This window comes from Rhinolophus ferrumequinum, chromosome 15, assembly GCF_004115265.2.
Source record: "Rhinolophus ferrumequinum isolate MPI-CBG mRhiFer1 chromosome 15, mRhiFer1_v1.p, whole genome shotgun sequence".
NCBI lineage: Eukaryota > Metazoa > Chordata > Mammalia > Chiroptera > Rhinolophidae > Rhinolophus > Rhinolophus ferrumequinum.
Window position 1 is genome coordinate 16861715 of NC_046298.1, and position 26042 is coordinate 16887756.

Here is a 26042-nt window from a genome sequence, read left to right on the forward strand (position 1 = left end):
TACGGCCCAGTACACCACTTTTGCAGCAGACGCTGCCGCTGCCGCCGCTGCCCCTGCTGCCGCGACTGCTGCTAGTGAGGTGAGGTGAGGTAAGGTGTAGTGTTGGGCCGGTGCCGCTGGCGACTGGGGAGGAGGTGGGGAGCAGGGCCGCCGCGGGACGGCGGGGACGGCGGGTCAGCCACTGCTTTGCCTCCTCAGCTCCAGTCCCGTCTGCGCTGCCGCAGAGAGGCCGCCCCGGCCCGGCGAGCCGAACCAATGCTGGATCTGGAGGTGGTGCCCGAGCGCTCTCTGGGAAACGAGCAATGGGAATTCACGCTGGGTAAGGGTAGCGTCCACCCTCAGGACTCTATTCTCTGGTCCTTACTTCCCTCCGGGCCCTTCCCGCTCTGGTCTCTGACCCTTACTCTCCTGAGCCCCCGGCTCCTGGCCTTTTGCGCCCGCTTGACTGTTTGGGCTCCAGGCACTAGATACCCGCTCCGACCGGCCTGACCCGCCCGTGTGTTGCTCAATTGGACCCCGAAGCCCTCGCCTCAGGCCTCAACACGGCCCCTCCCGGGGCAGTGGTACCGTGGTCATAATAATAACAATGACTGACACGCCCCAAACACTCCAGGCCAAGCCCTGCTGTCTGGTGCGTAATTATCTCAACTTGGTCTCCTTGGGGTCTGAGGTTCGGGACTCGTATTATTCCTGTTCCCATTTTACACACGAAATAGCTGAGAAGTGACTGGCACCCGTAAATGTCACAGCAGTCTGTCTCCTGTTGCTTTTTTGGGGATCTAGTCAGAGGAGTTGAGGAGAGTTTGTGTACGTTCAAGGAACTTCTGACTTGTGTCCTTCTTGTTTTGAATGTGGATGTGTGGTGTAATCCTAAACCCAGACCTTAGCTGAGAGTGAAATAGGAGTTCAGGGAAAGGAGCATTTAGTTTGTAGAAAATGCTTTTTGGCCCAGTGTTCCCCGTCCCCACCGTCACCACTTTTTTGTGTACACACATTTGCCTTTAGTAACGCTAATGTGTGTTTACTTTGATGTTCTGGCGCTAGGACAAGGAGGTGGGGAGCAGGTGTTGGTGCTGTTTGTTTGTGCAGGCCTGAACTTTTGTCACACTAATTTGGGCTACTGGGCTGAGTCAGCTGCTCCATTGAGCTACAACTTATCCTTGAATCCGAAAGACTCATCTGGGAGACAGGGTACGAGAGAATCTGCGGGACAGGTTGCTGGTAGGGCCCTCCTGGTGCTCAGTTGTTACATGAACGGAACTCTGTCTCCTCTGGGTTGTAGGAGCCAGTTTTATTGCAAGGTCTCAGCCAACTTCTCTTATAACTGACACCACGCCTGCAGAGTTCTTCCCCAGCCTCTTGTGAAGCACAAAGAGCTTGATTGGGAGGCCACTGATATCTTTGCCTCCAGACCCATTCATCATGCGGGTGCTGTTTGGCTTCTAGTTAGGAAAGAATCTCCCCACCCACAGCTTCTGCTCATACCAGGACTTAACAGGGCAGGGTGAGAACCACAACAACAGCTTCAAACTGTGCTGGATGTGGCAACTAAGTTGTGGATCTCTGTGGTACAGTCTCTTGGCCAAAAGTAGTGGTTAGGATGTCAGTTGATATCAGGATTTCCAAAAAGCTGGATGGGAGAGCAAGGCTTCCTCTGTCAACTGTTTTGATACTTTAACCCCCACTACTAACTTTTGCCAGTTTTGAGGAATCAAGGGTATAGTTCTTTCAAGTTGTCTAAATAGCCACCAAAAACAGTGAAAAGAGCATTACTGTACATTAGGGCCAGAATTGAACTTTAAGAGAAAGCTCATATAGGGGGCCTGAACCTTGATAATTCCTTTGTGGGTCTTAAAAATCCACACTTTAGTAAGATCATGTCTGCCTGAGAGCTGGTGATCATTTAACTTCCCTGGGCTAAAAAAAAAGCAGTAATTTTGCCCTCTCCGTCTCCCCAGCCCTCAACACATCTAAACTGCAGTTGGGGCTGATAGGTAGGGATAGGTCTAAGAAGGGGATCTGTGCTTTAGAATTACATTCCTTGGCTAAAGAACCAGGCAGTGTTTAATTCAAGTCACCACAACCCTGTAAAGTAATCTCCATTTGCCAGATGAGGAACAGGCTCAGAAAGGTAGTGGTGTTAAAAAAGAGTGGGACAGGGATTTCTTTTCTTTTTCTTTTTTTTCCTTTTTTTAGTTTCAGGGGTACAAAACAATGTAATAGTTAGACATTTATCATTTATATCCCTCACACAGTGATAACTCCCCCTCCCCCAATCTCCTACCCCTCTGACATCGCATCCAGCGTTAAATTTCCACTGTCTCTATCCCTAATGCTGTACTCCACTTCTTGTAAATATATATATCTAACATCGTAGTTGACATTCATTATTGTTCAGCTTCAGCTTCAGGTGTACAGTGCAGTAATCAGGCATCTACACCATCCCTGAAGTGTTCTCCTTAATAAGACAAGGGGACAGGGATTTCTTGTTTCCCACTGCTCTGCCCTTCTGAGGATGGGTTCAGCTTTATCTCCAGGTTTGTTTTTGGAATCTGTGCAAGTGCAGATGTATCTAGCCCTTGCCATTATCCTCCTGGTATCATAATGGGGAGCTGCATCCAACTTCTTGGCTGCCTTCCTGGCTTTTGTTTGATATTGGGCAATTAGGGAAATGCCAACAACACAGGTACAGGGAAGCTTAGGCCAAGAGGAAGTATGCCACTGACGACTTGATCAGTGGTGGAATAGAGACAGTGCAACTTTGAAATGTTCTCACTGAGACTTGCAGAATGTATTGGTGTGGAGGCATGTCTCTGAATTTGTTTTTGAAATTCGTGTTGTAAATGCCCAAAGAGGGTAGATTTAAAGGGTCACTGGGGAATAGCCTTTGAGATTACCTTGTTCCAGAGAGACTGAAGGCTCACTGTTAGGCAGTATCTACTTCTGTGGACTCTGCTTACAAACATTGAAAATTGAATAAGAAGGGGCCGGCCAGGTGGCTCACGTGGTTGGAGCGCCATGCTCCTAACGCCAAGGTCGCCGGTTTGGCTCTCCCTGGAGCTGGGCTGCCATGAGCAGCCAGAGGTCGGCGTGAGCTACTGCAGGCTGCCGTGTGCTACCAGGAGCGGCCGGCAGCCAGAGCGAGCTGCCGAGAGCTGCCGTGAGCTGCTGTGAGCGGCCGACCGACGACTGGTGATTGACTGCCTCAGCCGGGGGAGTGCAAGGCTCCTAATACCAGCATGGGTGGGGGAGATGTGTCCTACACAACTAGACAGAATCAACGGCTTGAACCGGAGTCGGGGGGGAGGCGGGAAAAGGGGGAGAAAGAAAAAGAAAATTGAATAAGAAATGGTCATATGCCCTGAAGAGCTTAGTCTAGTGGGAAGGAAGGATTACAGAAATGGTTCATTTTATTACAATGCGGGTGGGGGTTATACAGGGTGCTGTGGAAGGGGAAAGGGACTTGCCCTGACCTGCGGGGCTCAGGGAAGGCTTCCTGTCAACCTACAGGAGCCAGTACCATTCCTGGAACTGGTGAGCACCAGGCAGGCTATCAGAGGTTTACTGCCAGATGGCTTACATCTACATTTTCTCCATAGACATAAATCTTCCAGTCAAGTTAAAAAACAAAACAAAACAGTGGGAAAGATAGATGTTTTGTAGGGAACTATAAGCAATTTGGTATTATTAGAGCATGATGTGCTAGTGGAAGAAGAAAATAGGATCCCCAGATTCCCAGTTCTGGTGGTAGCTGCCTGGGACACTATGAAAGAGTCTCTGGGTTCACTGGAAAAGACGGTATCTGTTAGTAAAGTGTTTTGTGTGCATGGGTTTAGGAAGAAAATTTGGAGGCTACATTTGGAGAGATGGGGAAGGAAGAATGTAGAGGTTTCTGCCTTGAGTGACTGGGTAGATATTAGCAGTATTAAGTGAGACCCAGAATATAAAGGAGAAGCCAGATTGAAGAGAAGATGAAAAAATACTTTTAATCTGTCAACTTTTTATTTGCCTTTAGGTATGTACAGAAAACAGACTGAGGTGTGAGTCAGAAACTAGATGGTTGGTTGAAGGAATGAGGGATGGGCAGAAGGAAATACTGTCCATCGTAGAGATATGGACAGTTACAGGAAATTCTCTAAATCTTAACACTGATTTTTGAACTCATGGCAGGAGAGAGTGCTGTTGGTAGAGGAGAGAGGATACAAGTGCTCAGAGAGGGAGGGCCGTTGCCAGGGTCTATGGTGCAGGACCTATGTGTTTTACCTAATTGCCTTGTTTCACTCATTCAGAGCTCAACAGATGTATAGGAGCGCCTGCTGTTGTGCCAGGCAGTAATATAGCCTGGGGATACAGCAGTAAGACAGCCACGCGTCTTTCCTTAAGGAGGTGTAGAGGAGACTAACAGAAAATAAATGGGATGGGAATCTTCATTAGATAAGGCAGTCAGGGAAGTGAGGTGTGAGCTAAGGCCTGAAGAATGAGAAGAAACCAGCTTTTGGAAGAACATTCCAGCATTCAAGAACTAGTGCAAAGGCCTAAGCTTGATCTGTGCTAGGAACAAAGGGAAGCATAGTGAGCGGTGAAAAGAAAGGCGGAGGTAGACAGAATATACAAAGCCTTTAGGTGATGGCATGTTGTTTAGGTTTTATCCCCCTGTAATGGGAAGCCATTGGAGGGTTACAAGCAGGCAAATAATGCGATCTGTAAGACAAGGATTTGTATAGTTTAGAAGGCTAACCAGAGATTCCACCCCCTTTTTGGGGTTAGGTAACCTGTTAGAGCTGGAACAGTGCTTGGGTTTCTCTGCCATATGTATGACTGGTTCCCTTTGAAGGCCTTTTGTAACCTTCCTTACTAGCAGCTGTGTGACGACTGGTCATCTCGGCTGCTTTGTCTCCTCCAGGTAGTTTCTCCCCGATGACTCAGGGTGCAGATATTCCAAGACTGGGAATTTTATGTGATTAGAAGAAAAACAACCTTCCCTCAAGAAACTGGTTTGTGCCACATGGGTCAGAGAAGCCATGTGACCTTTACAACCCCTAACTGAGCTTATCTGTCTTCTCCACATAGATGTTTGCTGGTTCCCTCTGGGAGAGACAGCACAGATGCTCTTCCATTTCAGGAATGGCAAAGCTGAGTGATGTGTCCAACTTGTTCATATTCTCAACTAACATTTATTAAACCTCTACTATGTGCCAGGCCCTATGCTGTAGAAGGCTGGAAAGTATCTTGTTTAAGGTGTGGTTCCCTCCAACTTTCTTCAAACTGGAGAATGGACCATTGAATGAAGGCAGGATTGGATCATTGTTTAAATATAGATAGGCCATATGTTTTTAACTTTCTAATTCTTTGTGTGTAAGCTCTTCTGTGTACATCTTCTCTCCTTGAATCGTGGGTAAACTGATCTTGAATGTGAGCCACTGTATTGCCCCAGTGTCATGGTGGTCCCTCTTTCTCCCTTTCTCTTATTTATTACCTACCCCATAATCCTTCAGTTGCACTGGATATTTATTCAACAGCCACTATGTGGTTAGCCCTGTGCTGGGTGCTGAGGAGCTAGAGAGGTGAATAACACAGACATATTGGTCTTGGATTCATAAAGCTATGAGTCTGTTTTTGGATTGTCTAGGATTTTGCTTTAGCTTGTCTCTCTGTATGTTTCTTGTTTGAAAATATAATGGACTCTGAAAACATACTTTTTGGTGTTCTCCGTGAGCCCCTGAAATCTTTGAGATGCCGTTGGGATTTGGATTTCTTAAATTGTGGGCATATATAAATCTATTTATAATGGGCCTTGAGTTCAAAAATCATTGTTAACATTTAGAGGATTTTGTGGGGAGATCAGTAAGGATCCAGTGAAAATCTTTAGTAAAATAAGTTGATTCTGGTACATGTGTGATTTTTAACTCTTTTAACGAGCGCTTACAAGTCATGTGTTCCTGCATACTCTCATTTGCGAGATGAGGAGACATGCTACAAAGGAGGAGAGGAAGGAACTGCCCTAGGGTATATGTCGTCCATGGCAGAGTGAGAACCAGAACCTTGGTGTCCAGAGTCATCAAGTCCGTGCTTTTCTCACTCCGTTGTTTGGTTGGTGCTGACTTTGCCTTCACCAAGCCCTTTGCCTGCTTCGGATCAGCACAGAGGTCCCCATTTCCAGAAGCCTTTTTGTATATTCACTCCCTCCCCTTATATAATCCAGCTGTTCCCTTAGTGCTTGCTGCTAACTTTATTCTAGCTCTTACTGCTTATTGAACTTTTATTTACTTATGTGTCTGTAGACCTTCGTGGCACCCCACTCCCAGCCGAGGCTTTACTGCAGGGACTAATGCCTAACACACTGGTAGATGTCAGTAAATGGATGGCCCAAGTAACCATACAGTTGTCCTTGCTTTATTTCAGGAATGCCTCTGGCTCAGGCAGTAGCCATTCTTCAGAAGCACTGTCGCATCATCAAAAATGTCCAAGTTCTCTACAGTGAACAGGTGAGTGGTAGTTGATTTGTTTACTGAAATAGCATCCCTAATCAGTGAGTCACCTCCATAGGCTGATGCTCTGACAGCGATTGTTGGGTCAATTGTATGTGCGAATGGGAGACTCTCCTGCACTAGTCAGTTACCAAACACTTTTTTTTTTCATTCTGAAACTTTCGATCTTGATAATCTAGTGCTGCCAGGTTTTGAAGAGCAGTAATAACTGAACTTGTTTTTTTACTGTGTTTGACTTACATACTGGCCCTTAGACAGGGACTTTTCAGTGGGAGGTCACCTCAGGGGCTGCCTGTTCTAGGATGCTTGCTTTCCATTTTTGAATTTAAAATACTCTTTTCTGTTTTTTTGATTGCTTTGGTTTGTGTTCAGGATTGTTATAGTGCAGTTTCTAGCTAACAGCATCCTGTACTTGAAGAGGTATACCTCACGCCTTTAGTGAGAATGATCTGATAGATTGCAAGATATTAACTCCCAATTAATGAACATATTTTACTCTTTGTTTTGTCCAATTTATTGTAGTCTCTATTAAATGTTGATTAATTGTGCCAGGAATTAACCCCTATAGTATAATGTTGCATGTACCTACAAAGACCTTTTCAGTTTCCGGAAAGAGTATACTGGGAGTGCCAAAAAACATGTATATACATGACTTGTATTCATCTTTTGTTATCTGTATATATTGAGTATTACAATTTTAATACAGTTTTTTCCTTTCTTAAAATATGTATACATTTTTTTTGGCATCCTCTATATTTTAGGTTAGCACCAGAGAAGAACTTCCCGAACATCAGAATTTTTTAAATATTTGTTTTTTTTTAAGTACATAAAAGTAGAGACTATTTTCTATAGGCCTTTAGAAATAGGACTGTTCTTTTTAAAAATACAATCTTCCTTCCACTGAACTCTCTGAAACCTGTGGTTCTTCTGTGACAAAGACCATGCAACCTTTGTGGTGCCCGGTGTGTCATAAACCTCAGGGAATAGTTTTGAGCCTACATAGGCTACAAGATGCCCTCTGAGGCTTTTCTGAGACCCTTTTAAGTACCAGTTTGATTATTTTAGTTCCATTTGTTCTAATTAATTTCAGATCCTAAAACAAATGACATTATTTTTGACATGAAGAATGTTGTGAATTAGAAGTGGGTGAGATTTCTGTCAAGCTTCCCAGTTTGGCTTAGTATCAAATTGAGCCCGTTAACCTCTACCCAGAAATTACGTTCATGTTGTACCCTTCTGCCAGCCTAGTGAGGCCCGATGCAAAGGGTCCTTCTGAGACAGGGAAAGCTTAATCAATTTCCAAGCAAGTGCTTGGATATTCTTGTGGTGCCTACCACAAAACAAAGGACTTGTAGGAGAGGGCAGGGGCTCCTCGAGCCATAGAGCCAAAGTGGCTTCTCATTTATAAAGTGAAGTATGATAGCTTTTTCTGTTGCACTCAGCTCATCACTAACCTAATCTGACTTTCAGTATTCGATCAAGAGGGAATTTCTCATAACAAGTAGTAGCAGCCATCAAAACAGGGAGAATAGGCTTGTTCTTGAGCTTATAGTCATTGCACGTTCAGTTCAATAAAATTTGGGCACCCCAAGATTAGATACATTTGTAAGTAGGCTTTAAACATTCTTAACCCATTTTTAAAAGTGAGTTTTATTTTTTATATCACTATCTTTGTTGTCTGTTGTTCCAGTCTTTGGGTACAAATAGCAGTTTTAGCATTAAACTAATTCTCCCCAATATCTTCTAAGCAACTGAAATCAGTTGGAAAACATGGGATTTTGAGTCCAGACTTTGGTTCAATTCCTTGCTCTTCCCGTTTCTTTGTCATGAGGTTTGTAGCAAGTTAATAAACCAGTCTGGTTCTCCTATGAAATGGATATAGTTTCCTTAGAATAGTCTTTTGATGAGGATCAAGAGAAGATGGTCTCTCAGAACTCTGATATGGTGCTTCTTACATGTGGTCCTCTTCTGCCCTCCTTCTTTCCTTTCCTATTTGTCTCCTTGCTTCCCATCAAGTACAGAGAATAGTTTGGCCCTATTAAACGTTTCAGCAATATCTTCCATGCAGCAAATCACACCTTGGAAATTAAATGTGTGTATCAAGTAGGTCCCATCTTTGTTAGAGGGAGAAGATGTTAATGACTAGAAGCAGATGGTTTTGCTGAACTGTTTCATGTGGAGGACTACATAGCACTGGATTACTGGAAGGGCCTGCTTAAACCCCACATAGTACCATGTGTATTTTGGTTCTATAGATACAAAGTACTGATAAAACATTGACTGGGAAGATGATTTGCTTGCTTTTGAAAATTCCTTAGTTATGTCCTGAATTGTAACAATGCCAGAAAGAAAACGATCAGATCTTGGGAGAGTGTAAGAAAATCCAGATCCTCTCAGCATCCTCCTTCCAAGCAAGGATCTTGAAAGATGCTAAAACGTTGCTTCATCTCACTTTCCCTGTGAAGTGGCCTCTCAGAAGTGGCACTGTGTGTTCTGGATGGAGAGTAACTGACCTAAGGTCAGGGTTCATTATTTCATTATCTTGCTTGAGACCTAATGGTTTTAGACATTCATATAGACCTACTGGAAAATTACAACATTGTCTCTTCTAGTTTTTGCCAGGCATGATGGTGCCACCTGTGCCTGCTACCTTGTGAAGATCATTGGGGTGGAGGGGAGCAGACAGTGTGATTCCAGAAGGCACTTTGGGGACCCACACCAGCAGTGGCTCGTCTCTATCTCTTGACAGCCACACCTCCATCATTTACTGCCTACCTTGAGAAGCTCTATAAAGAAACTTCTCTAAACCCTTTTGAGAGCTGTGTGCCAAATTCAAGAAGGGGCATGGTTTTGGATGGTGGTGTTTTTCTTCTGGGTAGCCTGGTTAGGGCTATGGAAAGTCTTCAGATGTTGAGTTCTTGAATTGATTGCATTGGACCAGAGGCAGGCAGGTGGGGCAGACATGAAGAAAGAGTGCAGTGTGCTGAGTGCTGTGTTTGGTGCTTTCTGACCTCCTGTCTTCACAACTCTGGAGGGAAGGAATGATGGTATTCCCATGAAGAAACTAGAGCTCAGAGAAGTTTTGAGAGTCACTTAAGGTCACCAGCTCACCAAGACTCAAGGCCAGCTCTGTCCACCAATCTGTGGTGCTACTCCCCTCCCCCCAGGACTCAGAAGGGGCAAATGTAGAAATATGACTCCTTAGATCTTAGACTTGTGTCTTTTAGAAAGAAGCACATGTGATATGAGATGGTGGAGGGAGGGAAGGAAAGAGTGTCATCTCATACATAATCAGATCACAAAATACTTCTTTGTCCTGGAATAGGGCCTAAAAAATAGTCAAAGAATAAAATGTGGTCTCTGTGGATGATACAAACAGCCTGGGAGTGAAGGGACATAGGTTCAACTGACATATATTGAGCATTACCTGCTGAGTTTGGATCCTGATGAGGCCTTTTCACATGGCCTACATTCCTCATCAGCTCCCTATAGGTTTGACAGCAGTAAACCCATGCTACAAATGTGGACCCTAGACCCTCAAAAGTAAGTGTCCTATATCCTCACATAATTTTGGCCTTTTCCCCCAGGTACTATTAGTCAAAGCCTGGAAGAAAGAAGCTCTTTTCAGCAATATTTTGAAGCCATAGCTGTAGGCTGGAAATGGAGGACACTGTGCTGTGTATTCACGCAACAGTTTGTTTCTGGCTTCCAAATCTTGTTAGTCGGGGGAGGGAGTGGCTGTCTGCACTTAGATATTCTCTGTGTATTGCATTTATATTGTAAAGCTTTCAGTAGGTGCTGGTGAGTAAATTAATTGTTCCAAGCTTGTTTTATTTTTGTTTTGTAGTCTCCTCTAAGCCATGACCTCATCCTTAACCTGACTCAGGACGGGATCAAACTACTATTTGATGCTTTCAATCAGAGACTTAAGGTAACTATAAATGACAACTAAAATTTCATGTTAGGCTGATATATGCAGTTGTGAGATGTTTCTGAAGTTCTTAAGTGGGAGTAGATTTTTGTGGTTCAGAGACCACCTCGATGTAGGAGACTGAAGCTATATGCCTGTTTCCCTAAAAGAGGGAAGCTGGGGGTGGGGTGAAGTGGTTGGAAAGATTCTGAGGACTCCAGTCCCAGCTCTAGAGATGAAGGGGAAAGTGTGTTGAGAATTTAGGGAACATGCTGTGGAGACGGGGCTTTCATATTAAACAGAAAAACAAGAAGGAAGCTAAGTATTTGGCATAGATTATCCTGAGCCTTGAAAAAGGTACCAAAAATGGAGCCCAACTACAGGATAGAACCAAAAGACTTTAGTCAGCTTTATATATCTTGTTTTTCACTTCATTCTTGGGTCAAACAATATGACTTAAAAGATGAAAAATGGAACTGTTCTTCCTAAAATGCGGGGGCTTCGGGCTTAACCCACCAGCAGTGAGTTGATTCTTTAACTCCTTTGAGGAGATGTGAACAAACAACTTGCTGGCATGAATGGGTTGTCTTAATTGGCATTCAAGTGCAATTTACTAATGCCTATTTCCGTCCAGGATGTTTTTAATACACTATTTACCAATGCCTGGGCTTCACAGGTGAGTCATGTGACCTCAGACTCATGCCTCAGAGTCACATGTTGAATGTGGCTCTGAGCAGTGGCATGCCAAAGCTGTCATCCTGGTTCGGTTATGGAAGTGCCTTTCCAAAAGACTTGGGTACTTCCTGGTTCTCGACATCTCATTAAAGTTGAGCTGCTGAGGAGGCAAGGCAGAACATGGAAAAGGAACCTACACGTGAAATGAGAATTCCTCATTTGTGACGGTTTTTCAGAAAGCAGACTTTGATGTGAACATTCTTAGGCCATCTTCCTTGCCTCTCCTTGCGGACTCAGTCATCCTGTCTTCACTGACCTGAAGTTCCACACTGGGAAAAGGTAGAGGATGGTCTTCACTGTGACTTCATCACAAGTTGGGGGGAAATTTATCTGGAAGCACCTTTACAACAAGTCATGTGCCTGTGACTTGGTAGATCCACTTCAGGAAACATCACTAAAAGGTTACGGAGAGGGTAATGTCGCCAGATGTGTATAGCAGAGCTTTTCACAGTGATGAAAAGCTGGAAATAACCTACACGGACAACAGCAGGAGGTGGCTAGGCAGCCCATCGTAGAATCACAGCACGGTGAAGACAAAAGCATGTGTTTAGTGAGCACTTGTATGTGTTTGATGCGAGGCTGGGTGCTTCCCATGCATTTCCTAATTTAATCCTAACAGGCCTGTGAGTGGCACTTTTTACAGTGAGACAGTGGAGGGACAGAGGATAAGTGATCTGCCTGACCCCAAGCTTGTAACCCTATATTGCCAGTGAGTGTTTACTATCCACTGAGTTGAAATGGCTTAGGCTCTATTGATGGGTATGAGAACTAAATGTGATAAAAGCTGAAAAAGACAGTGTGGGCACACTGTAAAAATGTGAGGAATGCGAAGTACATTACAATGGGAAAGGAAGTTAAGTGGAACCTTGTCTTCTGTCTTCTGTGTAGTCCCTATAAAAAGGAGGGGCTGGGGCCCTGCCCGAGCCGCTGGAAGCTGAAGAAACAATCTCTCAGGTACCTTTGTTTGGTACCAGGTCAGATCTCACCCATCTGCCTGCCCCTCCATCCGAGGGCGTCAGAATCCACCTGGACCTGATGCTGTCTCCTGCAGTTTCCCCAGCCCCTCACTCCCTGCCTGGGAGCAAGCTCTGTGGAGTGAGGCTTCACAAGTCACAACCTTTACAGCCGCCTGACTTTTCCTTTTTTATCTTGGCTGCTGCCATATCTCTCCCTCTCCGGTAAAATCAAGGCCTTTTTCAGCCCAGAAGGTAGAAAATCATGGACTTTAGACTTCCCCAGCTGTTTGTCCCCAGCTGTTTGTCCCTCTGGCCCAGTAGGCTCCACAGACCAAAATCTGCTCGTTTATTCTCCTGGTGACATGAAGGATTCCAAGGTGGTCAGCACTCTCAGTCCCTTGCCACAAGTGTCTCCCTGTAATTAACTCTGTTCCACTATTCTCCCATTGGGCAGGCAGGATTGAAGCATCTGTAAGTGTTGGTCTGAGTTGTGGTAGGTGGGTGACAGTGGCATAGGATGGATGCCCTGCAGGCCCACCCCCACAGGGTGGATAGTGGGAAGCCCTTGAGGGGCCAGTGGCCGGCCGTGGGAGTAGTAATCAGGAAGGCAAAAGCACCTGCCCCTGCTATACAAGCAGGGCTTCTGGCTGACGGTTAAGGCCCTCTTCCAACGTGGGGCCTTGGCCTCAGTGAAACGGATACCAATTTGGTATGACAGACTGCCATGCCCAGGCTTTCTGAAAGGACACTAGGTGTCATGAATCACAGCAATTTCCCTACCCTTCCTTACATGACCTCTCTTGGCATCTATTTTCATGCTTTCAAGCTTCATGTTGCCCTTAGCGAGCTTCATACCAGGCGGACTCGCCTGATGTATTGAGTCCCTCCCCTTTGCAAACTAATGAGCCAGACCTCAAAGGGCTTATTTTAGTGGGACCTGTGAACAGCATACACAAGTAGTATAGGAAAGGGTTGATTGACGTGCTATGATGGCCAAGCAGAGGGAGCAATTCTTAGCAGCAGGTAGGATCAGAATGGCTGCACTATAGTTAAGAGATGTCTGTACAACTTATGGTTCAGTGTTATGATCACTAAACAAAGTTAGAAACAAAGTCTGGCCAAGGATATACTGCCTATTACATCTGTTTCTATGGCAATGCCAGATGCTTCTGTTCCTAACGCCCCACAGCCCCGACCAGGATCAGGCCCAGATTGTGAGGGCAAACAGACGTTGACCCAGCTCTGCTTGTGCCTCTACAATGAGGGCCAGACCTCCCAGCTGGAGAATGGTAGATGGTGCTCCAGGCCCCAGCTGACCATCCTGCTGGCTGCCAAGGCCTCAACACCACTGGCACAGAGGGCTTCATAGTGCTTATTACTTGAGCACTAGTGGCTGAGTGTTCAATACCTTTTCCTTTGTCTCTGCCCTTAGTTCTTGGCATCACATTCAAGGCTGAACCCATTGTAACGCCAAGGGGCCAAAACTTCACAAGGGTCCTAAGGCTTTCCAGGTTGAACCAGATGCCTTTCATTAGGGATACATCTGAATATTTTCACAGTTGTCCTAAGTTAATGTATTATGACTTGTTTTCTAGCACGATAGACCACCCCCTCCATCTTTTTGTTTTGTAAACCACAGTATTTTGAAGCTATATTCAAAAGTGACTTGATTTGGGGTTTTATAATTCAGCAAAGTATGGAATAGAAGGAAGGAGGATCAGTGTCCAAGGGTACAACCTTAACAAGCTGCATGAATTTGTTTCTGTGGGGGGTTTCCCTGTCCTGTAGGGGTGATATGTGCAGTCTTCTCTGTGCCCCGGAAGTAGATTAGATATAAGCACCTTGACCAGAGTATCCACAGACATCTGTTGAACAATCCACTGGAAGATGGGGAAGGAGAGGTTATGCTGTGTGTGTGTAAGGGATTTTGCTCCAAATTTAAAAGTAAGAACTAAAGGTAATGTGCAGTATTTCAGGAGAATTTCAGCTAGTGATAGATTTTTTTTCTTTACTATTTTATAAATGTCTTCCTAATTAATATTCAACTACAGAGCATTAACAACTCTTGAACTTTTTTTTTTTTTTAGGTGATTGAAGTGTATGACTTGACTAAAGTAAAATTAAAATATTGGTGAGTTTTCTCCCCTGCTAGCATATGTCACAGGCTTGGTACAAGTGGGCTTTATCTACTACCCTCATTATATTAGTAAAGAAATCTCATCCTCAGTAGTTCCAGGATTATAGTAGTGCCATAATTCCTTCAGGTAGCCTCTAAGCTTACTCAGTTTCCAGGGGAAGAGAAGGAAACCTTATTAAGAACATGCTGTGTGTAAAACACTTCATATATGTCAGCTTATTTAACCCTCACAACAAAGCAGGACCTCAGCTCAGAGGTGATGTGACTGTTTCCTGGGTCATAGCTGCCTTCCTCTGCAAAGCCTCTTTGGGCTCCTCTTTATGCTTTTATGAGCAATAGAAGTGGGACAAACCAGACAGGTCTGACTCCAAATCCTCTGCTAAAGAAAATGCCAAAGGGACCAATATTTCGGGGCCAAAATCTGCTTTTTTGAATGCAAATGGGAGTGGCCTGTTTGATGCACCAATATTTGAGCTCTCTTTATGGCAAGGTGCTATTCTAGTGTCTAGAATGCTCTGTTCAGTAAGCTTCCTTAACAGGCTTTCCTTTGAGAGAGTGTTTCTGGGGCTGGCTCAAGCAGCATTTGCTGATAAAGGAGTGGATAAAACAAATGTGTACTAGCCCTGGCCTCTGCAGATTCTAGTTGTCTTTTAGTCTTGTTGGGGCCTTCATACCTCAATGTCTGGCTTCTCTTTACCCTCTTAAGAGTCAGTGGTGGTTAAGAGTGTAAGGTCTAGAGTCAGGTTGCCCTTGGTTTGAGTTATGGCTTCATCATTTTATTACCTCTGTGACCTTGGGCAAGTCACTTAACCCCTTGAGCTTGTTTTCTCATTAGAGAAATGAAACCGATAATGTGGCTACTGTGTTAAGAAAATTGCATGAAATAATGCTAGTGAAGCATGTAGCACAGTGCCTAGTTAAAAAGAGATATTCCATAAATGATACTAATTTTAAAAAATTACTCTTAATCTTTAAGCATTCTACTTAAAGTTATAAATGCCTTAGCTTCATGCTCATCATCTGAAATCATATGCCCTTCTTGACTGCCAAGCCCAAACCCCAGATGTTTTTCCTTTGCATGGGATCCATCCTTCCGCCACCCACCTACCCATTCACTCAGTTCATCTGCCTGTTAAGAAAACAGGCTGGCTTGCGTGGCTACATCCTTCTTTTAAGATGTTCGTCCCTTTTAAGAAAGTTCCTTTTTCAAGCCAAACTACTAGTAGGCATCCTGGGAAAACACAGAGACTTTCTATTCCTGTGGCTGCTCTTTATCCAGGTCTGAATGCCATGGGGCTAAAACTGGATTTGTTTCCTTCTGAACTGTGCCTCGTGGCCACAGATTTCTTGGGAGGCCCTAAAGTATCAGTTCTGTACACCAGCCTCAGGAGAATTGACGTGTTCTGACCTCAATTGTCTCTTATTAAAAGTTCTTTAATTAAACTTTTATTTTGATATAATTGTAGATTCCCTGCCTATGTTTTAAGAATAGTTCTTCTAGTCACCATCTCCAGTGATCTGTGAGCCTATTTTGCAAAGCCTGGTATTGAAAAATATCTTTGTTTTTCAGTGGAGTACATTTTAACTCTCAGGCCATAGCTCCTACCATTGAACAGATTGACCAGTCTTTTGGTGCAACCCATCCTGGAGGTAAGCCAAGTGCATCTGATTCCTCTAGTCATCTGTGGCAGCCCATAATGATAAACCTGGCAAGTGGTACCATCCCAGTCACAACCCCCTGAAGCCAGGTTCCTACAGGATATGGGGGTTGGTACTTGGGTGTGAGGGAAAGCTGCTCTCCCCACTAGTAGGTCAGTTCAGAAATGAGACATAAGGAAGGTATTGCCAGTCATTCCTCCCTGCCAGGAGTGTGTTTGCAACTTCTGATGTCATTTTCTTCTCCCCGCTCCCACAGTGTACAACTCCGCGGAGCAGCTCTTCCACCTCAACTTCAGAGGACTGTCTTTCTCTTTTCAGTTAGACTCGTGGACAGAGGCTCCCAAGTACGAGGTTAGCCCTTCCCTTCCTCTGGTATTTGCTGCCCAGTGCCCAGGTGATATGGATCAGCAGACAGTGCCATTAAGGGAGGCTGGATAGGTACCTTTTCATTGGTGTCCTTGTCAGTGAGGTCTCCAGGGGCTAAAGGGGGTAGAGTGTGTAGGGTTGACAAGAAGAACAAAGCCCAAGCTGGCATTCCCAGAAAGAGGGCACTTACCACTGCAGAGGTCAAGCTCACTTGTCAGAGATAAATGCCTTGCTTTAAAATACCTAATCACTGTGGTTTCTTCAATGGCCTAGAATTTGAGAGTTCATCCTAGATTTTTAGTTACCTGTTGCTTTTAGCAAAATGTTTCATTCGCCCTTTAGGGTAATGAAATAGCTTTTCGTAAGGCTTACATTTTATTAAAGGAGGCATTACTGCATTTTTTTCTCTGGTGAAAGAAAGAAAAACTAAGTCAAATTAAAGATGAACCTGTATGGTTGGGGTGAATTTATTGACTCAGAGCCAGATTTGACTGTGCTTTGACCTGGCCAGTTCTTGAAGACCATGAGTGCTGGGAAATGCCAAAGCTTGAGTCACATGGCTTGCTGTGTGCCCTTAATAAAACTTTTGTCCTGTGTTTGTAGCCCAATTTTGCCCATGGTCTAGCTTCTCTCCAGATACCCCACGGAGCAACTGTGAAACGAATGTACATCTACAGTGGAAATAGCCTACAGGATACCAAGTACGTGTGAGGGAGCACGAGCTTCTTGCTAAGGCCATGGGCTTCCAGGGAGGGAAGGCAAAGCCTGTGTTTATTCTGTGCCTGCCCCCAGGGCTCCCGTGATGCCCCTGAGCTGTTTCCTGGGCAATGTGTATGCTGAGAGTGTAGATGTTCTTCGAGATGGAACTGGACCCTCAGGTTTACGACTTCGTCTACTTGCCGCAGGTCAGTTACTGGCTTTGGGGTGGTCGATTCCCCCTTATGTCCATATTGAGGCCGTCTAAAATCCCACTGCTTAGAGGTAGTTGGTGGAAGACAAATGATGCAGATATTTATGAATAAAGCTTTCATTTAAATTTGTGAAGGGACTAGACAGTCTTAGCAGCATGTCTTAATACGTAACAGCACTACTTCCCTCAGCGTGTGCATACGCCTTCTGTCTGCTTATGTAGCTTTGCACTGGTTCCCAAGCTGTTTCCTGGAGATGTACCTTGTGGGCTGCAGGGTTGTGTGTTCTCCACCCTTTATGCCCAGTTCTCAGAGCAGGCTGGCAGGGACTTGTTTTATTGTGGTTTGGCCACACCTTGCTAAGAGCTTTGCTAACCTTAAAAAACAGAGTTGCTGCCTTCAGTAACTAGTCTCTCCAGGATGTAGGCTTTGTTTTGTGATTTCTTGTGCCTGGCCAATCTCAGCTACGTGGGACCTTGGATCCTGCTTAGTAGACAGGGATATCCAGTGTGGAGTTTGCCTTCATAAAGACAGGCTGGGAACCGACACAGAGGTTATGTACACCTTCATAGAACTCATAGTCTAGCCAGGCTTTGTTCATAAGTTGGGGTCTTGCTTCAGTCTCTGGACATTGGTTCTTAACTGTTAAGAATCTGGTATACAAACTGAACTCACTGCCCTGAACAATTAGACAGTTCACAACCTCCAGGTTAGAAATTTCTTAAAATGTGATTGTTCAGCCAAGGCAGAACACCAGCCACTTAAAGAAGTGTTGCACTTGAGCTACAGTTTTTGAGAGAATTGAGATGTAACAGAGAGGTCAAGTGATTTAGGGTCTGTCTTCTCCAACGGATTGCTGCTTGAAACAACAGAATAGTCAAGGATGGCGCAGTTACCCCAGATGACAGCACGAGGAACTTGTTTGGGGGTGGGGTGTCTCAGCCAATCTGACTGCCACCCTGTACAGCACCCTCCTAACAGGCACATCTCACAGCTTACAGGGTCAGTGGGAAAAACACTTCGTTAAATCAGGGCCTCACTGAGTTACTATCCAAACCCCAATACTCATCGAGTTTCCTTTGGGAAGCTGAAGCGTAGCTTGTCTCAACCGACTCATTTCTCCCATCTGTTTTCTTATGGCTACAGTCGTGTTCTTAACACAGAAAGTCAGTTCAACTGTTTTGGTCCCTGCAATAATTTATAGGAAGACTCATTCCAGGGAATGAGAAACTAAAATAGTCTCCTGAAACTAAAGGTAATTTTACCTGTGTAGGCTTCAAACAGAGTGAGACAAGAGAGAAAGCTCGCTGGCCTGTGGAGGCTGCCTTCCCTGTAGCCCCATCTGGACATTCATAAGTCTCTCTGGCACCTGGAGACTGGGCATGCAGTCCAGCTGGACAGGACTTTTGGTGGGTTCGAGACTTGCCTAAGATGCAAAATTTATGGACAGAGGTTAATGTGGTCTGTGCTTTGCCCAGGACCTAGTTGATTTAAACAGCCTTTATTTGCCATTCCGTGTGTATGTGCGGTGAATAAAGACTCTTGTGTTAGTTGGAGAATTCGGCATCTAGTTATTTCAGATTTTGGATCCCTGAAGTCTTCTGTGTGTAACAAACAGATTGTTATCCATGAAAAAGTCTTGTCAACTCTAAAGCGCTGTGCAGAATAAGGTGAGGTTGGTGGTTATCACGGGACCAGGAATCTCAGTCCTCTTGCTTGGCTTGGTGGGGAGCTAAACATTTTGTCTTCCCATCCACAGAATGGAGGAAATTTTACTATTGGTGTGTCTATTGCTATTACACAACCACTGCTGTGTGTGTGTGTGTGTGTGTGTAACTGGAACCATTTGTAAAATGTGTTAGACAAACTCAGGGTTTAAAGGTTCTTCCCAAAGAAGAAACATGTGACAAATCAGTTTTCTCATTCTCCCACTTCCCCAGTTTGTCTCTTGAGTGTTAATTTGTCTGTCAGGTGTTTGTAAAATAGGTAGTGAGTTAATAGGTGCTTCACTCTTGGCTCTTCATAGAGTGACTTTTAGCTCCAATCTCTTGTTGGGTTACCATTGAGAAGTATTTCTTGAAGTACCTTGTATTTTGTCAGGCCTGACAAGATAGTAGCACCCCATTATATACTTGCATAGCATCTGTGCTGCTATTTATTGTACTTCAGCTGTGTGTGATGATCTGATTGTGATTTTCACCACGCCATAAACTCCTCCTGTGTGTGCAAAGACTGCACCTATTTTGCTCACCATTGTTTCCTCAGCATCTAGCAAAGCGTCCCAGCCCGTGGTGGTCAATAAGTAAATATTTGCTGAGTGACTGAATGATGTTCCCTGAGTTCCGTGTCATTTTTGTGGATGGAGTGAGTCTGGTAGATTTTGAGAAGATAGTGATCTCTGGTAGCGTCTCAAGGCCTGGTAACCTGGCATTTCCACTTGCACGTGGTCTTGCCCCTCAGCCAGACCTGACAATGCAGTATGCAGCCAGTAGTCTCTCTGGGGCCCCCAGGGCCGTGGGCTTCAGGATCTCAGGCTCTGACCGGGAATCTGAGTATCTCTCCCTTGTTCTCTGCAGGTTGTGGACCTGGCCTGTTAGCAGATGCCAAGATGCGGGTATTTGAACGTTCAGTGTATTTTGGTGATTCCTGCCAAGATGTTCTTAGCATGCTTGGCTCTCCACACAAAGTCTTCTATAAGTCAGAAGATAAGGTAAGGGAAATGTGTTTATAAAACAATTTAATTTTTTAAAAATCAACATTAACTTAATATTGAGTAAATAGAAACTGTTTGCTATTTCCCATAGAACCTGTTCTGTTAAAGCAGATGGAGAATTGAAAGCTCTTTTTTGAAAGCTCTTTTCTGACCCCTGTTGGTCAGACTGTCCTGCCTTTCGTTGGAGACCAGGCCCCAGTCTATAGTCAGTCACAGCTGGCTGGGTTGGTTAGCACCAGCAGCTGGGACTCCCATACTCTTGCTTACCCAACAGCTTAATGTTCATATAAGGAACACTAGACTTCCTTTTAACCCGAGGACTGGATTTAGGAGTTGGATATTAATTCATTGTTATTTTTTCTCCAATAGATGAAAATTCATTCTCCTTCCCCTCATAAGCAAGTTCCATCCAAGTGCAATGACTACTTTTTTAACTACTTCACTCTTGGAGTGGTAAGTTATGATTCCTTAGAGAAGCGTTTCATTTCTGTGTGTGGGCAGTGCACCTGGGCACATCTGTGTGTACACATGCAGCTATAACTACCTGGCAGCAGAGAACCTAGCCCCATCTGGCTTTGCCCAATGTTGTCTTACATTGGTACCCCAAAGTAGACCTTTCCTGCCACCAAGATTGCTGAGACACACGGAATTTTCTGGTATGTCTTGACTTCTTTTCTGACAGAAACATGCTCCACAGGTGGAGGCTGTGGGAATCATTCAGGTTAAGATGTTTTGGGAACTACCCTTTTATAGAGAATAGGACCTTCTTCTGGAGTCACAAAACAGGGAGACTAAAAAGGCCCAAAAACAGGGGGAGTGTGCTTATATATTTTTAGGGGATCACCCCAGAGGCATTGCTGCAGCCCTATGCTCTGGACCAAGGGTGTTGAATGGAGCTGATGGCCACCATCTTTGCTGGTGGATGGGTTGCTTGTGTGAGAAATGATTGTGTAAACACTACACCAGCAAGATATATCTCAGGGCAGGGCTGACCTGAACCTCTGAGGTCTTGAGGCAGCAAGGAAAGGGTAGATTCCAGAGAGGGAATAAGGAGAGACTGGGTCTGCCTACGTGGGAAAGACCAAATAGGAGCCCGAGGTAGTCAGTGGTGATGGGTGGCAGGGAAGATGGAGCAAATGCACTGGCCCTAATAGGACTTGGTGTGGAGGGTTGGAGTCGGGAACCTTAGGGTCACAGGCTTGAACAGCTGGCAGGGTGTGAAGCTGGGAAGGGTGTGTGGGATAGGAGGAAGTGTGCACTAGGCACCGTGAAATCCAGGTCTGAGTCCTGGTAAAAGGCTAGAACTTCAGTGCCAGGGGTTGCTAACTCCCATCGAAAAGGCCTGATGGAAACCAGATGGTCTAGCAGGTCACGGCATTCAGAATAGCCAGGTGCCTTGAGCCCCTCGGGACAGGTGTCCTCTGAATCTTCTTGGTAGCCTTTAAGCCAAAATCTGTGCTCAGATTTTTTTATCAGGTGCTTGTTAGGAAAGATCTCCCTGATCTGTTTGAGTTCCTAAGCAGTAAGAGCTGTAGCCCCCCTCTGCCTGCCGGAACTGCTGGTCCAAGGTTTGGAATGGGGAGGCCTATGGATAGTTGGGTACCTCCCTCCCTGAATATATCCAGTTAAGTAAGGCTTCTTGGCCTTAGCTGTAGCCTTGACTGCTGCTTGGGAGGAAGCTCTTGCCTGCAGGCTCCCCATTGTGGAGTGGGTGTCTCCAAGTTGGACATGCCCTTGGAAAGGCTCCTGCACTGCCTCGGTAACTTTCCCTACTTGAGAATCCTTGTTTTCTACCCCAGGACATCCTCTTTGACGCGAATACACACAAAGTGAAGAAGTTTGTCCTTCACACCAATTACCCTGGGCATTATAATTTTAATATGTGAGTATACCTGTATGTGCCCCTCCGAGAAGTGAGCTTTGGGATGAAAATCCCTAGGAAAGAGCTTAGGGCTTTGCAGTTCACTAATGTATCTGTATCTGAATTCTTGCTGTTTCATGGGAAGTGAACATTTCTTGAGTGTTTGTTTCTGTTCCTGGTAGTGTCCAATACTTTACGTCTCTCTGTCTGTACCCGTTTTAACAAATAGGGAAATAGATTTAGAAAGCTTGGTGTCTTATCCAAGGTGATGCGTCTTCAGACCCCACAGCCATGCCCTTTTCTGTTGAACTCCAGTGCCTAAATCTGACCCCCCCCCCCCCCCCCCAGTGAATACTGTGTCAGGCCCAATGCCAGGGCTTTGGTCAGGTGTGCTTGATTCTATTTTTCCTGGATGTGAGGGTGGTTAGGCCTCCCAGGAGGTCTAGCCTTTACCCGTCTGCCTTTTCTCTTTAGTTATCACCGTTGTGAGTTCAAGATCCCACTAGCCATAAAGAAAGGTGAGTAGTGAATGTCTTAAAGGTAAGGAAACGGTTTGGGCGTTAGTCACGATGAGAAGGAACAAGTGATCCAAGCAGAGAGGATGGGTTTGTGGCGTCTTTGCCCTCATCTCCTCTGGGCTGAGCTCTTTGTTCTGAGGGATGCTCTGTTCCTGGTCTGTAGTCTCCGGGAGGCCCTCGAGGTCATTTCCTGTGGCCGTGGGATTCCTGGTCTTTGGAGGGGAGAGTTTCCTATTTACACAGGTGATCATCCAGGTGCCCCCAGTCCAGCCTGGTGACGGTTGTCCAATGCTGCTTGGTGTCGCTCACACCTGACTGACCTCCTGTGAACCCCCCCACTCTCTTCCATTCAGGAACTCTAAAAACAGCCTATCTATCCTCCCTCCATACTCCAACCCCAAGGCAAAGGGTGGCCAGTTCTGGATTCTGCCTAGGGCTGGGGTCGCAGGTGGACTGGGCGAGCTACCAATCACCTTGTGTTCTCTTTTCAGAAAACGCAGATGGTCAGACAGAAACATGCACGACCTACAGCAAGGTGAGCTCCTATTTTCCCACCTGGTGCAGCCTGAAAATGAGGTGGGCATGCGCCTGCCAGCAGCCTGGGGCCCATGTCCTCTGGGCCAGCCATTGGTCACAGGCATGGTCAGGGCCCTGCTAACCCCTGCCGCCTCCGTCCCTCTTGCAGTGGGACAATATTCAGGAGCTCCTGGGTCACCCTGTGGAGAAGCCTGTTGTCCTGCACAGGTGAGTGTGGGAAGTTGCTGTCTCTGACCACCCCAGCCAGCTCCCCATGGCCCAGAAGGCCCAGGGAAGCCTAGCAATTGCTTAGGAAAAGGACAGAAGTTTCTGGTATTGCCACAAACATACTTCCTGCCCCTGACCCTGCACATCAGCACTGGGCCTGCTGTTCCGCATGTTTACCTGCACCAGAGGTTACCCACTGGGGATAGCTCCCCCTCCCCCACCTACTTCCAAGTATGGGGGCCCTTTAACCACTTGTTGTTTAGAAAGGGAGGCAGTTTTGACTGGCTGTCCTGGGCTCTTTTTTTCCCCATCAAAGCTGCTACCTGTTGTAGTCCACAGCCCAATACCCAATACCTATTGCCATGTTACCTGAGGCTCTCCTTCCCTCTGATTTCTCACCACCCCAGTCCAGTTGCACAGTAACTTTCTGTGCCCTGTTGGGCTGTGTAGGATTCAGAGCTGAGTAAGACCTATTGCTACCTCTAGGATCTCATGGGCCTGTGTGGGACATAGAGACCACTGGCCAATAGCCCCCATCCCAGAAGGGATTGGTTATTTTGTTTGGCCTTGGCCTCTGTCTGCCCCTCTAATTCTGGCTTCCCCGCCTTAGGTCCTCCTCCCCAAACAACACCAATCCATTTGGCTCCACATTCTGCTTTGGTCTTCAGCGGATGATCTTTGAGGTAAGGCCTGGGGACCGGGGCCAGTGGTCATGACAGGGACAAGCAAATCATTGAGAGAGATTGGGGCGGAACTAATGGCCCTGCTGAGCAGGTTAATCCCTCCCCAGCAACTCTGTGTGCTGAGAACCTGGCTTACCCAATTAACAGGGAGGGTCCAGAAGTTATGTTAGAGAAATTCAGGGTTATGGAAACTAAAGCAGTGGTCTGTGCAGTGGTCTACATCTAACAAGATGAGAGGTAATAGGGACCCCACCTTTGTGTCTAAAAACAGTACAGCAGGAATGGGAAACACAAGGCAAATGGGGTAAATCCCAGGGGTGTTGGGGACCTTTGAATGCTGTGGGTGAGTGGCTCTAGAGGCCCCTCACTGGCTTGGGAGAAGAATGGGCTGCTCCTGTTTTCCCTTCTGGATGCCATACCTTCAGCAGGCCCCCCTAAGTGTTCCAAAAGAACGGGGCAAAAGGGTGTGCGAAGTTTAGGTATCGCATGAGGCACAGTAGACACTGGGGCAGAGAGGACCCCTAGCATGAGTTAAGGGACGCTGAGGGTCCGCCCAGCCTGTGTGCAGGTGTACTGTCCACACAAACCTCCAGCACCTGTGCACAGAACCGGCCTCAGGGCTCTTCTGCAGTCACAGCACCAGTGCTGACCCCACTGGTGGTTTTGCGGGTCTGATTGCATGCCCCGCCTGCAGCCTTTCTACTCCTCCCCTTTGACTTGTTGTCCTCTTCTCACGCCAGGTCATGCAGAATAACCACATTGCCTCGGTGACCCTGTATGGCCCCCCCAGGCCTGGTGCCCATCTGAGAACAGCAGAGCTCCCTTAGGGACATCACCACCCATGCCCCTGTGCCCTGTGGAACTGTGCATCACATCCTCCTTGGCGGGCCTTCATGTGCCACCCTGTGGGTTTTATTGGACACCTTGCCAGTATTGAAGGGCTGTTGGGATATTCTGAGGTGGGGCTCAGGCTGGGTGCTCTGTCCTGGGGTGAGAGGCCCAGATATTCCTGTCTGTCCTAAGCCTGTTGGTGCCAACAGGGGACGCAGACTGCAAAGAGAAGCACAAACTCTGAGCCTTGATACCTGGACCCAGGATCTCTCGACTAACAAGTAAAGAGACAGGGTTCTGTCTCCCCTGTCCCACACACATTGGAAAACGTGGGGCTCTCTGTGGCTAAGGACACAGGCACCCAGGATGAGGACACGGTCCTGCCTTTGACTCAGCATTGCCACATGACCCTTAAGGCAGCAGGTGGCATGTCCATAGTACTTGGTTGCGACTTTTGCACTACTACATCCACTTTAGTTACTTGATGAGCTGGCTGTGGCCAACGTGCCCACCTGCCCTTCCCTGTTCCTTTCTTGCACGCGCTCCCTGCCAGGCCCAGTAGGCACACCCAGCTGGTTGAAACACAGCTTTCTACCATCCAGGTTACATACCCAGGCCTGGTTTTCACCCCTCTTGAAGTCAACCTTCAAGGTCACCTGTGCCCGCTCTGCCCCGAGCTGACTGGCAGGGCTGCATGTTTCCATCCTGTTTGCCTCTTTTATTTAATGCCAAAGTTTCAGCCAAAGACATCTTCCTCCACTTGTGTTTCAGCATTCTGTTCTGCACTGTGGGCTGGCTCCCCTGCCCCAACCCTGGGCAGTGTCCCCTGGTCTGGCCCATGTGTGGCTCAAGGCCTCTGGGGACTCAAGGAAGGCTGGGCTGCTCAGTCTCTTCATGGGTCTTGCTAAGGAAAGTAGCATATGTGCTTTAAAAATAACCTTTTGAAAAGAATTGAAAAGAGAAATGTATAATTTTATCCCATTTTTAATATTTTGGTCTAGCAACTTGTGATACATAGATGACAATTTTGTGAGTTTTTCAAATGTGTGTACAGATTTTTGTAAATATGACTCTTTTGTAATTAACTCATGTACAGCCTCATCCTGTATAGTTTAACAATGAATGTGCAGGGGACCTGCCCCGGGCTTCTGTGTGGTTCCTGGGCCTGCAGCCAGGCTTGTGTGGCACTCCCGTGACTTTGTGACTGACTGGTGTCTTCCCATTTGGACTGTGGCCTGGCCAGAGACCCCCGCACATCCCACTGCTGGGTAAGCCAGGACTGTTCTCTTCCCCTGGAATGGGGGAACCTTCCTCATGCCCTACCCACACCCCTCCTCAAATAAAGACCTATCCTGTCAGCAACAGCTCACCATGTGCTGTTGCTGGGATGTTTGTACTAAAATAAGCTTAGGGGCATTGATTTATTTTTTTTTAAGAATGGGAAAATGTATAATGGAGTCATTTTAGGAGAAGAGGTTCCTTGGCTCCTCCGAAGGGGGCAGTACAGCCTCCAGTAAGAGATTGGCATAGTTG

The 26042-nt window shown here is 46.1% G+C and overlaps 1 protein-coding gene across 4 annotated transcripts; it reads left to right on the forward strand.

The window, feature by feature from the left end:
* Positions 1 to 25914, forward strand: PHAF1 (phagosome assembly factor 1). 4 transcript variants are annotated; one of them, XM_033129052.1, is made up of 17 exons: positions 1 to 89; positions 199 to 319; positions 6403 to 6485; positions 10336 to 10419; positions 14177 to 14220; positions 15797 to 15876; positions 16142 to 16236; positions 16855 to 16952; positions 17044 to 17156; positions 19736 to 19869; positions 20242 to 20325; positions 21672 to 21754; positions 22208 to 22251; positions 22743 to 22786; positions 22937 to 22995; positions 23606 to 23678; positions 24419 to 25914. In XM_033129052.1, exons 2-17 carry the CDS (start codon positions 256 to 258, stop codon positions 24503 to 24505), a joined length of 1269 nt encoding a protein of 422 aa, XP_032984943.1. In that variant the 5' UTR covers positions 1 to 89; positions 199 to 255; the 3' UTR covers positions 24506 to 25914. The 4 variants fall into 4 exon arrangements, with proteins under 4 accessions (XP_032984943.1, XP_032984945.1, XP_032984946.1 ...); XM_033129054.1 differs by having other exon boundaries at positions 32 to 79; XM_033129055.1 differs by having other exon boundaries at positions 54 to 84.
* The last annotated feature ends 128 nt before the right edge of the window (positions 25915 to 26042 follow it).

Bases quoted from the DNA above. Each gene is read 5' to 3' on its own strand.
- PHAF1 (XM_033129052.1), top strand. From the start codon at position 256: ATGCTGGATCTGGAGGTGGTGCCCGAGCGCTCTCTGGGAAACGAGCAA. The intron at 15,877-16,141 runs GTAAGCCAAGTG...CCGCTCCCACAG, and splicing joins TGGTGCAACCCATCCTGGAG to TGTACAACTCCGCGGAGCAG. The intron at 17,157-19,735 runs GTCAGTTACTGG...TGTTCTCTGCAG, and splicing joins ACTTCGTCTACTTGCCGCAG to GTTGTGGACCTGGCCTGTTA.